Source organism: Mchenga conophoros, linkage group LG13 (genome assembly GCF_057382185.1).
Source record: "Mchenga conophoros isolate Kocher_MC1m ecotype Shallow Benthic linkage group LG13, M_conophoros_male_GT1.1, whole genome shotgun sequence".
NCBI lineage: Eukaryota > Metazoa > Chordata > Actinopteri > Cichliformes > Cichlidae > Mchenga > Mchenga conophoros.
Genome location: NC_140538.1, coordinates 9,889,777 through 9,903,527, shown reverse-complemented (window position 1 = coordinate 9,903,527; position 13,751 = coordinate 9,889,777). Strand labels below are relative to the sequence as shown.

Sequence of the window (13,751 nt, the reverse complement as noted above, 5' to 3'; positions counted from 1 at the left end):
GAAATATGCTCTATTTGGAAGCAGTCGGCCCCCTCCCCTTTCGACGGGTTGTGTGTGAGACTTTAAATTATCAAACTGTAAATTATAAATTTTAAATTGTTATTGATCCCTTTACCCCTGGTCCTAAAGTGTATATTTATTTTCTTACTCTTCCTATATACACTCAACAAAAATATAAACGCAACACCTTTGTTACTGCTCCCATTCCCCATGGGATGGACGTAGAGACCTAAAATTCATTCCAGATACACAATATAACCATCCCTCCCAAACAGTGGTCACAAATCAGTCCAAATGTGTGGTAGTGGGCACATCTGCTATATTGAGATAATCCATCCCACCTCACAGGTGTGCCACATCAGGATGCTGATCTGACATCATGAGTAGTGCACAGGTGTACCTCAGACTGCCCACAACAAAAGGCCACCCTGGAATGTGCAGTTTTTTGCGCTATTGGGGGTCTGGGGACCCAGAACCGGTCAGTATCTGGTGTGACCACCATTTGCCTCATGCAGTGCAACACATCGTCACATGGAGTCTATCAGATTGTCAGTTGTGGCCTGTGGAATGTTGGTCCACTCCACTTCAATGGCTGTGCGAGGTTGTTGGATATTCGTGGGAACTGGTACACGCTGTCGTATACGCCGGTCAAGCACATCCCGAACATGCTCAATAGGTGACATGTCCGGTGAGTATGCTGGCCATGCAAGAACTGGGACATTCTCAGCTGCCATCTGCCCTGAACAATGTGAACCATGATTCATCCGTGAAGCGCACACCTCTCCAACGTGCCAGACGCCATCGAATGTGAGCATTTGCCCACACAAGTCTGTTACGGCGACGAGCTGGAGTCAGGTCAAGACCCCGATGAGGACGACGGGCATGCAGTTGAGCGTCCCTGAGACGGTTTCTGACAGTTTGTGCAGAAATTGTTTGGTTGTGCAAACCAATTGTTCCAGCAGCTGTCTGGGTGGCTGGTCTCAGACGATCTTGGAGGTGAACCTGCTGGATGTGGAGGTCCTGGGCTGGTGTGGTTACACGAGGTCTGCGGTTGTGAGGCCGGTTGGATGTGCTGCCATATTCTCTGAAACGCCTGTGGAGACGGCTTATGGTTGAGAAATGAACATTCAATGCACGGGCGACAGATCTGGTTGACATTCCTGCTGTCAGCATGCCAATTGCACGCTCCCTCATTGCTTGTGGCATCTGTGGCATTTTGCTGTGAGACAAAACTGCACATTCCAGGGTGGCCTTTTGTTGTGGGCAGTCTGAGGTACACCTGTGCACTACTCATGATGTCAGATCAGCATCCTGATGTGGCACACCTGTGAGGTGGGATGGATTATCTCAATATAGCAGATGTGCCCACTACCACACATTTGGACTGATTTGTGACCACTGTTTGGGAGGGATGGTTATATTGTGTATCTGGAATGGATTTTAGGTCTCTACATCCATCCCATGGGGAATGGGAGCAGTAACAAAGGTGTTGCGTTTATATTTTTGTTGAGTGTATATTGTTTGTTTACTTGCACTGCTGTAACTGGAGCCTCGTCTCTCTAGATACTGTACTGTATGTAGCGGAGATGACAATAAAGTTTGCTTTGACTTCAGCAGCAAGCAGACGCACTCTCGCGCTCACTTTTCGCGTATAGAACTTTGAAAAAACATATTAAATTATGTTTTTTCGAATTATAAGTCTGTATCATAATGTCTGGTGTTTTCGTGTTTGTTGGTTTGTTTTTATTTTGTTTTATTTTGCGAGTTGGTTATTAGATGCTGCTCCAGCCAGCCAGAGAATACCCCGCCGCCCCGCCCTCTCCTCCCTGAGCCGCAAGCAGCAAGCGCGCCTCGCAAACGGAGGGCGCCCTTACTCCCAGAAAATGGGCGATAGAAAACCGATCGGTGCCTATGCCATTCCCAATATGCGCTGGCATGATGTTGGGGCAGCATGAGTTCGAGCAATTTTATTTTATTTTTTTGCCGATGCCCGTGATGCCGCCCCGGGCAACCGCCCGTGTCACCCGTATCAAAAACCGCTACTGATTGATGGTATCTGTCTCCACCTAGCGTCAACAGCTGCCAACCAGCTTCTACTGATAATTTGTTTTAAACGTTGACAGCTGTCCACTGCTGATTATATCAAAAGGAAATCTTACAATATGTCGTCAAATCCAAACACTTGAATTATAAATTTGTACTTGATGTACTGAATCTTTTTATTTTATTTATTTATTTATTTTTTACCAAATTCCAGAACAAAATCCTAAACCTGAACTTCAGTGCTTCTGTTTTTAACAGGACTTTATAAGTTTATAAGTCCATGAGTACAAGAGTTGTATCTTCTCTTGTAACTTGCAAGACTACGAATAAGCACGTTTCCCGTAATGTAGTACTATTGTTTTAGATCTTGAATAAGTCCTCTGCTTCCAGACAGGAGGAGTCATTAGTTATATTAATGGAGTAAAATCAATCATAAACATTTAATTAATTTATCCAAACAATCAAACAGTCATGCAACATAAACAGAGTCACATATATAACTAACAGTAATAGCGGAAGTCACTTTTTTTGAGATTTTCAATTAATGAAGTTCCCTAATCTAAAATTATAACTTGCAAATGAAGTGAAAATGTCACTCAAGTGAAAATTGTATGTGATCTATTTTCTACTCTGACAAATTAAATGTACAAAAATAATGATGATGGTGATAATTTGAAGGCATAAAAGGATAAAAAACAAAATGAACTTAGAGTTATCTTTGGTAATTTAATTTTTATACCTTAAACTTGGCAACGTGAATACAGCACAATAATTGAGTTGGCTGATGTAGTTGTCTGAAAACCACCTGAAGCTATGAAGTATAAAGGTGAGCTCAAGAACTGTATACAGTTCTTGAGCTCACATCCAAGAATAGTTTATATATAAACTATTCTTGGATGTGTTTGGGTGCGTGTGTTTGCATTATAAAGTTTGCTTTTTAAGACCCATTGGTAACACACTTTTGTATTACACAATCAGTCATCGGTGCCAATAGTATCTAGGGGAAGAGCCAGCAGGTGACCTGATTATCACAACCTTTTAAGGAAATATTGCAGTAGGTTGTAACTAAATAAACTGTGACCTAGAAAGCATTTGCCCTTAAATGGAGCTACTAACACCAGGTTGATTTACCCGCCCCAATGAGAAATTATCAGCAGCAAAGGTGAGACAGTGAGCATAAACACTTTCATCTTGTCTGCATACATGGCATAGAGCCTGCAGACGCTACATGATGGGTTAAAGTGTAACTGACAGTAATATAAGAAGATAATCTGGAGAGGTTGCTCCTGTGTTTATATCAGTGTGCAGGACACTGAAATAGGAAAACAGCAGGAAGTTTCTGCCATTTTCCACCTTTTTAATTGGTGTAGCACAAAACAGCCTTAACCACAGTGTCTCTGCAGCCCAGGGAACACTGCTGGTTTTCATTCTAGCCATCCAGTCATCCTCCAGCCCTCACCTTCAGGTGTGAGCAAACCTTTAATGACATTATTCTTTGCACGTTGTCACCAGAAGCATTTTTTAGTCTGTTTTAATGTGTCCACCTAAGGGTCCAAAGTAATTGAGCATGATTTATAAAGTGGTGGGAAAATCAATTTCACAGTTGTAGACAAAAAGGAAACCATAAAGTTCACCAATACTGCTCCACGAAACTGAATTTATCCTCAAAAATCTAAGTAAGCAGAATGCTACTTGGAAGACTGGAGGAAACGTTTTCTGTGTCAGACCCAGCTCAAGCCTTTCATCAGTCATCACAGAAAAATAAAGAAACAGTACTCATAAAGTTTACTGATGCCATTAAACGAAAAGATGCCCTCAGTGTGGAGTGTCTAACATAACCTAATATTTATACAGGTTCAGGTGTTTTCTAGTCAATTCTTTAGTCTCTGAACAGAGACACACCAAAGAGTCACAAGATAAATTTGAATCCTGTCTTTGAGATCTTTTGATTGAATTCTTAAATGCAAGCCAGGACCCTTGCTGGATACCTGGTGGGAATCAAACTTGTGACTATCGGTGCAAAAGTGCATAGTTTTACCACTACACTATTCAGCTGCCTAACATTCCCAAGCTTTTCTCGCACATAAAGTTAATGATCTTTTTTGATTTGTGAAAATAAACCTCACAAATAATATTACAGAGAAGAATTTGCCTGAAATCTGATTTTCATACAACTGAAAGGAAACTGAAACCTTTATACTCAAATGATGTGTGTGTGTAATAAACCCAGTGTTACATAGGTCGTGCATTTACTAAGCAGTTACCCTTGGCACACTGATACATGTGACCAATATCACTAACATTACATCAGCGTTTTTATCTCCTTGCTCTTCCTCTGTTGTTGTGGGAAAGGTTACACAAAACTGCAGAGCATGCGCAGATGTAACAGTTTCACACAAACGTCATAAAAAAAAAGAGGATCGGATAACAAGACTTTTAAGTCAGTCACGGACCAACTAAATCACGTAGCAGCCGTGGAAGGTGGAAAAATAACTATTATGGGGATAACGAAGAACTTCAGATTCTAACAGCTTTATAACCGTGAAGAAATATTAAAATGATTCAAAACGAAAGCTAATTTACAGAGCAAGGTGAGCGGCTCGTTTCACACTCACGGCACAAATAACACCGATAACCACACCTTTGTGTTCAAGTTTACCTTCTATAACCCAACAAGATGAAAAACGATCAGAAATGCGTTTAATAAGAACAATAGCAAAACAAAGAAAGAAGAAAAAACGAAATAAAGAAATTAAACATTTTAGCTTAGTTTTATTTTGCCATATGTTGCAGGCAGTGGTGTTCAGTGTGAAGGCTAAAGTGTCTTTTCTTCTCATTCAGTTGTTGCGCAAACACAGTAAGAATGCGAAGAAAAAAGGTTTAAAAGCTTCTGACCCGCCTCTGACCCTTTATGGAGCTTATTACATAATCACATTTCTGTCTCATAGACTCCTCCCACCACACAGAAGCAGATGTTTTAAAAACACAGATTTTCCAGCCTTCTTCCTCACCTGTAGCTTTTTGTCGGAAAGAAGTCGCAATGTTTTTCACGCTGTTTTCAGCAACCACCTGGACTTTGCTGGTCCTGCTTTTCACGCTGATATTACTGTGAGTATTCCTCGACTACTGTTTTGCAAGACAATCGAGCCCTTATCTTATGTCGCGTTCAAACCACCCGTACGTGGAGTTTTGTTTCTCTTGTGTTCCCTTTGTTTTAATGTCCAACTGACGATTTCAGATTTTCTCTGTTTTGTGACACAGGTACGGATTATGGCCATATCGGTTCTTCAAAAAGCTGGGGATACCTGGACCGAGGCCCCTGCCTTATATTGGAACGATGCTGGGCATAAGAAAGGTACGCACAGAAACCAAACTCACCTTAGAGACTGGGATACGAGGAGCTGACTGATTTGATCTTGAAGAAGTGAGAAGGACATATTTAATGTCCTTATCGATCGTCACTATCACTGACCTGCCTGAGCTTTCTGTGTGTTTTTGAACACGTGTCCTACTCAGTGGCTTATTGACTCTAAACAAACATTTTACTTCTTGCAGGGATTTCTTGGTTTTGATCTAGAGTGTCATGCCAAGTATGGGGACGTCTGGGGGTGAGTATTTACTTCATCAACCAGGAAGTTCACTCATGTGAGCCATGCAATCCCCCCCCCCCCACACACACACACACAAAATAAATAAATATACAAAAATTCTGAATTCATTCATGCCAATAATGCTGTGGCCTAAAGCAACTAAAAAACAAAACAGAAAATGCCTTAAACAATTAGCCATGAATTGTGTTATTGTAAACGGCTGTTTTCTTTTTTGCAGGTTGTACGATGGACGAACGCCGTTGTTAATGGTGGCCGACCCTGAGATTGTTAAAACCGTGATGGTGAAGGAGTGCTACTCTGTGTTCACCAACCGCAGGGTAAGAAGCTCCTCTTTCTATGATGTACCAGAGTGAAAATTCAGCAAATCAGATGTAGTTCAATGCTGACATCTGCTCTCAGATTTCTGTCAAGTTGCATCACTTATTAGATTTCATGAAACCTTTGGACGTCCTGCCACTCTACATAGAACGTAAAATGTTAGCAAAAGATAGGTACAAATACTTTTTCACTTTTTTACATTAACTAAATTGCTAGCAGTGATTTCCAAAGCAACTTGGGAAATGCTGTAGTTTATAGTGTCAGGCTGATGTGTTTAGGAAAACAACAGCAGCACTACAGGGAAAGACTGTTACATGAAATGTAAATGAAGTAATATTAAAATCCAAGAGGCTGAACTTGCAGTAGTTCTCTGTGCTTTACACAAAGAGTTACACTTTTATTACTCAAGGGTTACATCAGCCAACACAGCAGCTGAAGAACATGAAGCAAACCAGGAAACACACTTCACTGTTTCACATAAAAACTAGAGAACAAAAACAGATGTTTAAGATCTATCTCACTATGTATAACAGAATCAAAGATAATTTTATGAAGGTTTTATGTATTTAAACCAATTCAAATCATCACATTATTGTTTCTGGGACTGCTTCCTGTACAGCTGAGTTTAAAAAGAGTTGGTCAATATATAAATTATCAGCATTGTACCGGTACTAGTGAGTGGTGTACTTTGAAGCAGTTTTCTGACATGTTATTTAATCAATAATCAATAAGCACTGGTAGTAGTTAAGATATTTTTTTGATTACATTTTACTCGAACCTCTTTACACTGTAGTACTTATTTATGGTGATGTTGGTATTTGTTGTTTGTTTACTTTCCACTTTTGCATGTACCCATGTGTGTCGATCTAGCCAAAGGAAGTTCTATATGAATAATCAACATAGAGCCAACACAGAGAAGATTCCAATTGCATTACATTATATGTGCAAACCAATGTTGGAAATGTAAGCAAACATTGAGAGTTATTATTTCCTTTTCACAGGATGCTGGTTTTTTCACTGGACCTATGAATGACGCTCTTGTAGTAGTCAAAGATGAAAGGTGGAAACGAATTCGCAACAGCGTGTCTCCATGCTTCACCAGTGGAAGACTGAAACAGGTTGATATATCTAAGTTCATTAACCACTTATATCCCAAAAAGTTTCTTTTTCAATGGGTGAAAGGTGATGAAACATTTCCCCCACTGAAAACGCTACGTCCAGAAAAAAAGAATCAACGTTTCTGGATTTCAATACCTGGATGATTGAGCATGCATCAAGACATAACCACTAATGTGATTAAACTATATACAAAATGAAGTACAAAAATAAAAGCCAGCAATTCCCATTATATGTTCTTATTTATTTCACAGACACTGTAAAGACATTGTTAAACTTTTTAAAATAGAGAAAACGAGTTTACAAATAAAATGTACCAACATCATCAGTGTGTTTTGATCTGTTTTCTTTCTACATATCTGACAGACATTTAACATCTACAGAATATTAATAACATAATTTTCTTATTTTGTCTCCATTATATAAAAAAGGTTTTTCCCCTCGTTGCTCGCTATGCAGAATGACTTGTTGCAAAACTTGAGGAAATGAATTTGGATGAACCCATCACTGTCAAACAGTATGTTGTTCATCTGAAATATGCAAACATATTAAATTGTTCGTCCTAAAATAAATAATGCACTGATCACTTGTCTTTTCAAACTCTAATAGGTTTGTGGCTCCTTACAGTTTAGACACTGTGACCAGTGCTTCTTTCAGTGTGGAGACAGACTCCATAAACAATCAGAATGATCCAGTTAATGTTCAAGTCCAAAAGTTCCTTAAATTCAAAATGTGGCTTTTCTTATTCATAAGTATGTCCTTCTTTTGACTTTTAAAAACTCATTTAATTGATTTGTTTTCAGAAAGCAAACTCAATAGTATCTGCAGGATGTCAAATTTTGCTTACCGGTATTCAGTCTGGTCTCATTTCAGTGGCAGTTCCCTTTGGTGGACGTCTGGCAAAGTTCCTGAACATGGAAATCACACCCAAGGACAGCATTGACTTTTTCTACAACATCCTCAAGAAATTTAAAAACCAGCATCATGAAGACAAATCTGTAAGCATTAAATTGACAAGGACATGAAACTAGTCGCAGAGGCCATCAGCTCATCAGAAATCTTTATAGACATGAGAGACAAGAGAAGGTTGTTTTCCATATACATCTAGCTTTGAAACCACAGGACTTGCTCCCTGTAAGCTACAGGAAAATAATTTAGGGCAATACCTGGAATCATTTGCCATTTTTTATATACAGTCTATGCACACCGCAAACATTATTGATATTTTTCTTCTGCTGTTGACTCTCAATCATCCACATGTGAGCACATTTGAATATTGTCTTTTCTGATGTAGGCTCGAGCAGACTTCCTGCAGGTGTTGATCCAGAGTGAGATCCCAGAAAAGACGTATAAGAACGATGAAGAACAGCCAAGTAAAGGTATGTGTTTACCACAGAAGTAATCCAGAATAACCCAGTCACCTATGTCACATTTACTTTAGACAACTCAGGATCAAGGGTTTAACACACACATTTTTCTCATGACATCAATCTGCTCATATGTCTCAAAAGACCAGTCAGTCAGTATCATATATTATAAACCAGGAGCTTGATGATAAATAGCTGAAGGGCTCTACACATCACGACGACATCCCTGTAAACATTTATAGAGCCATCCTAGCTATTGTAACATTTTTGATAATCTGGCTATAAAAAATTACATTAACCAAGTTGGATCTCAGGTCAACATGTACCCCTTCAGCCAGAATGTAAACTACAGAACACAAGAATCAAGGTTAAGGGTGTGCATTGGTGCCAATGCATACCCTTAACTAAATGTACAGTTTCACTGAGCAACTTTTCAGCTGCCCTGTAGCACACACACCTCCTACCTCAGGTCCCAGCACATCCTTTATCGGGGAGCCATGACTGGATGATGGAGCTCAGGTGTGTGCAGCCTCTGACACCACACCCTTAACCTGCTGCTACACCCTTCCCCTGCAGCTGAGCCACAAACCACACTCCATCACAGAAAGTTTTAGTATTAATCTTAAAAGCATAGTCTGTTCTTGTATCTTTTTATTAAAAATGATGCAGTTTAATGTGTCATTGCACTCTGAAATGAAATGAATGAATATTACAAATATACAGTTGGAGTTTAAAAAAAAGAAATCATGGAATCAATTTATGAACCAAAATGTATTCTAAACTTTTGAATCATCAAAGCAGCCACCTTTGACAGATATAACAGCTGGACACACCCATGGCATTCTTTCTACAATAAAACAAAAAATTCTTCTGCCCAGTCCAACCCAAACCAAAGGTTTGAGTCGGAAGACTGTGTTGCCCACTTCCTGATTTCAAGGTTACATCTTGTTCTTTTTTTCCTGAGGCAGTCTGGCAATGCTTGGACTTATGTTTTGAGTCATTACCTTGCTGTAGGATGAACCCCTGACCAACTAGGTTCATACCAGAGGGTGTTGCATGCCGCTGCAGAATGTTGTGGTAGTTGTTTTGGTTCAGGGTGCCTCTCCCTCTGTACAAGTCACCAAACCTGGATCCAGCAAAACAGCCCCAGACCATCACTCTTCCTCCTCCATGTTTGACAGTTGATGCCACACACTGTGGAACCAAAAATTCGCCTTCTTGATGGTGTACAAATGTCCTGCATGATGAACTGAAGATTTCAAATTTGGATTCATCAGTCCATACCTTCTTCCAGTCTTCAAATAGTGGTGGTGTTTCATGACCCAGGCAAGCCTCTTTGTCTTGTTCCAACATCTTAGCGACTTAGCGTCTTGCTTCAACTCGCCATGTCATGCCTGCAGCTTGAAGTCTTCTCTGTACATTTGAAACTGAGACTTGCTTACTGCTGTTAGGGTCAACCCGCGTGGACCCAGGTAGCAGATCACACAGACACTTTAAGCTAGAGCGTAAATAATTTCTTTACAATAACACAGTTCTGGGATTGCCGTCATAACTGGTGGAGGACTCAAACAGTCTATGGGAAGGCAAGGGAGCAGAGATTAGAGAATAGACACGGTGAGAGGAAGACGAGGACTATGTGAGGTGAGAGAGTTGGAGAGCTTACTTGCCACAAGTTTGGTGACAGGCTGGGCCAGGGGGTGTGAGGAGCTGGTGGATTAGGCTAATAGAGTGCGGGCTGGTGATGGTGCAGGCTGATGAGGGTGACCAATATTCAGAAAGAGACCAACACGTTACCACTTCTGGATGAGGCAATACTCTGACACCAGACAGCAGCTGCGCTGCTCCTCAAATAGCCCCAGCTGATGATGCCTGATGCCCTGCAGGTATGCCAGGGAATCCAATAGATCACAGTCCTGCCCGTCTGCACTGAAAAAGGGAAATGACAGGACAGCAACAACACACACCATCCCAACTCCTAATAACTACAACCACTATTAAGCTGTGTTCCTGTGAGCTGCCTATCATGCAAGCTGTTAACTCTCAGAAACTTGTCCTCGAATTCAGTCGTTTCTTTGGGTCTGACTTTGTTTACAATTTCTCTGTAAAAAAGCACCTACATTTTTAAGTGTTATGATAGTCTGTCTCTCTTCCATCTTAATTGCCTTTTTCTTGCCATTTTTGTAGTAACACACTACTTTCTGCAGTACAACACTGTTAAACTGATGCTCATGAGGGTATGGTACCACAGTGTGTTCCAAGACTCCAGAAAATTCAGAATGCCTGTAGGAATTAGTAGCACCAGCTTTAACCCTAACCCTAACTCTAACTGCCCGCAGGGGCGAGAAAGTACTAGCTACTGATTACGCTTAAATAAGATAATTAATTATGTTTTTTCATAGGTTTGACTGAACATGAGATCCTTTCCCAGGCCTTGGTCTTCATCTTTGGAGGCTACGAGACCACCAGTACCACTCTAACTAACATCCTTTATAATCTGGCCACCAACCCTGATGTGTTGCAGACCTTACACAAAGAAATTGATGCTAAGCTGAAGAAAGATGTACAGTAATTCATCACATAATTTGTTGCCATTCTCGATTCAATGGTGGACACCATTTGCATATTTTGTTTTTATGTTTGCCTTCTTCTTTATATTTTGTCTAGGCACCCATTTCATACGAGGAGCTGACCGGTCTACAGTACCTGGACCAAGTTATACTTGAATCAATGCGACTGTTTCCCACTGCCCCTCGCCTCAACAGGGTGTGCAAAAGAACTGTGCAAGTGAATGGACTCACCATCCCCGAAGGAACCACAATTAGGATTCCTGCGTGGGTGTTGCACAAAGACCCACGCTACTGGGACTCACCTGAGCTTTTCAGACCAGAGAGGTAAATGTGTAGGTGTGTCATCACAAGGTCATAAAGAACCTGGTCATCCTGTAATTAGTGAAACCTGGGACATTATGCTTTGCTTTATCTTTGCTAGATCTTTCGAATGTTTTATCCATTATAGCTTCCACCTAAGTACTGCTTTGATCATAGGTTTTTCCCTGCTGTAAGATCTAACTGGCCAGTGGGTCCCTAATCCCTGCTTAGATGGTTTGGCATCTTTACGTTGTAGATTAGATTAGATTAGATTAGATAGAACTTTATTAATCCCTCGGGTGGGTTCCTCTGGGAAATTCGATTTCCAAAAAAGCACAGCACCGACAGAAGTTACAGAGTTATACACACACACATATATATAAATACAGAGACAATATAAATAAAATATACGAAGGGGATAAATATAATAAATAGGAATAAAAATAAAGGTCTACAGACTGCCTAAAAATCATGGCTCAATACAATGAGAATTATTTGATTATACATATCTACATTTTTAAAGTTTGTTTGATCTGTATCTGCAGGTTCAGTAAAGACAACATGGAGGAGGTGAACCCATACGCATTCATGCCATTTGGACTCGGCCCTCGTAACTGCGTTGGGATGCGCTACGCCCTCCTCGTCATGAAGATGGTTATTGTCCGTCTCTTGCAGAAGTACACTTTGGAAACATGCAAAGAGACAATGGTAAGAGCAGCAATCCTCCACATTTAGACTGTCATGGTACTCTGCTGTCCTGTCACTGATGTTACATCCATTTCTTTTCTTTTTTTTAGATTCCACTTCAGTTTGACTGGAAGGTTCAGCCAGTTCAGCCTGTAAAACTCAAGTTTGTTCCCAGAAATCAGTAGTCTAAGAGGGAACATCTCCATCCTATCAAAAAAAAATCCTATCAAACATTTTATTGTATAATTTTCTTTTAATGTGAGGCAAGTGCTGCCATAAGGGTATTCATCCTTTTTCTGCTGCTTAACTGTAAAATGTTAAATCAGTGCAGTGTAAATATTTGAATTTTCTTGCAATATTAATAAATCAAATGTATTTTAATTACTTTTCTTTAAATTGTGTTGAACTTTTTTCAAAAAGCTAACTTTACTAATGGTTTACTGTATGAATTTCCTGATAACCATCTTTGATTTGTGCAAACATATTATTCTGTGACACTTGATCTTTAGGTTTGCCTTTGTTAATTTTGTCTTGTTTTCTTTCATGCATGAGCTTTATACAAATGAATAAATAAAATTACAGTTTGAAATCTAGAGACTTATCAGAATATCTCTTGGGACAGTTAAGTCCATGAAATAAGCTGCTGGCAGCTATACACGTCTCATTGATGGCTGTAGTCTTATTATTGGTTTTACCATCACAGCTAGCCAGGTTTCCAAAGGCATAGGGTCTTGTGGGCTAGTCAGAGCGGACACTCCATTTTCCCTCCTGCATCCAGTCTTGAGTCTTGTAGACCGATAGCCTCTCTGGCTTTCAGGCATGAATGCTCACATTTTACAAAGCCCGGACCTAGTTAGCATGTAAATATACACATTCATTAATGGTTTTTACAGTTTTTACAGTGTTGTGGTCAGAATATTGGTCTGCTCCACCTCCTCTTGGGGTGTCTTAAAGAGTTAACAGAGTGGAGAGACAGTCAAGATACAATAGAGAATGTTTGGTTATGTTGTAATCTTGGTTGTCTCAGTGAGAGACTCTCTCCAGCTCTAGGGCCACTTGGAGAACGTTATAATTAAACTATCAGTGATTTCCACGAGCACAGATGTTTTATGCATAAGTTGTTGGGTGTGGCCAGGTAAGACGGGGATCATTCTACAAACATATGGAATATGTAGGACCTTTTAGGTTTGGATTTTTTCCACCCTTAATAATAAACACCTTAATTTAGACGTTTTGTATACATGTTGTGTTTAATTTTATTATCTTTGTCTAATATTTACATTTGTTTGATGATCTGAAACATTTAAGTGCAACAAACATCCGAAACAAAATATGGTAGGATCCGCCCTGTTAAGAGGGAGTTTTTCGTTCCCACCGTCTCCAAAGTACTTCCTCAGGGCTTGGTCGTATGATTATTGAGGTTTTCTCGCTTTTCTTTGTATTTTTTAGGGTCATTACCTTACAATATAAAGCACCTTGAGGCAGCTGTTGTTGTGATTTGACGCTTTATAAATGAAATTGAATTAAATTGGTGTAAATTTTAAAATAAAAGAAATGATTTAATTAATAATCTCAAAGCAGGAACAATTACTTAATGATGAATACTGTGAAATGTTTCTGGATAACTTCAGAATTAGGTTGTAGTGCAGGGAGAGACTTGGCTAAGAAACCAACTGAGAAGCTGGGAAAATAATATTTATTTGATGATGAAAGCATAGAAATTAACTGAGAAACTAAGACCA

General features: G+C 39.8%; 1 protein-coding gene across 1 annotated transcript; it reads left to right on the top strand.

The window, feature by feature from the left end:
* Nucleotides 1-4,447: 4,447 nt before the first annotated feature.
* Nucleotides 4,448-12,602, top strand: LOC146560837 (cytochrome P450 3A40-like). The gene is made up of 12 exons (XM_085296324.1): nucleotides 4,448-4,634; nucleotides 4,992-5,151; nucleotides 5,305-5,398; nucleotides 5,599-5,651; nucleotides 5,872-5,971; nucleotides 6,974-7,090; nucleotides 7,946-8,086; nucleotides 8,383-8,467; nucleotides 10,855-11,015; nucleotides 11,120-11,346; nucleotides 11,868-12,030; nucleotides 12,120-12,602. The coding sequence occupies exons 2-12, from the start codon at nucleotides 5,084-5,086 to the stop codon at nucleotides 12,192-12,194; spliced, it is 1,284 nt and encodes a 427-aa protein (XP_085152450.1). The 5' UTR covers nucleotides 4,448-4,634; nucleotides 4,992-5,083; the 3' UTR covers nucleotides 12,195-12,602.
* The last annotated feature ends 1,149 nt before the right edge of the window (nucleotides 12,603-13,751 follow it).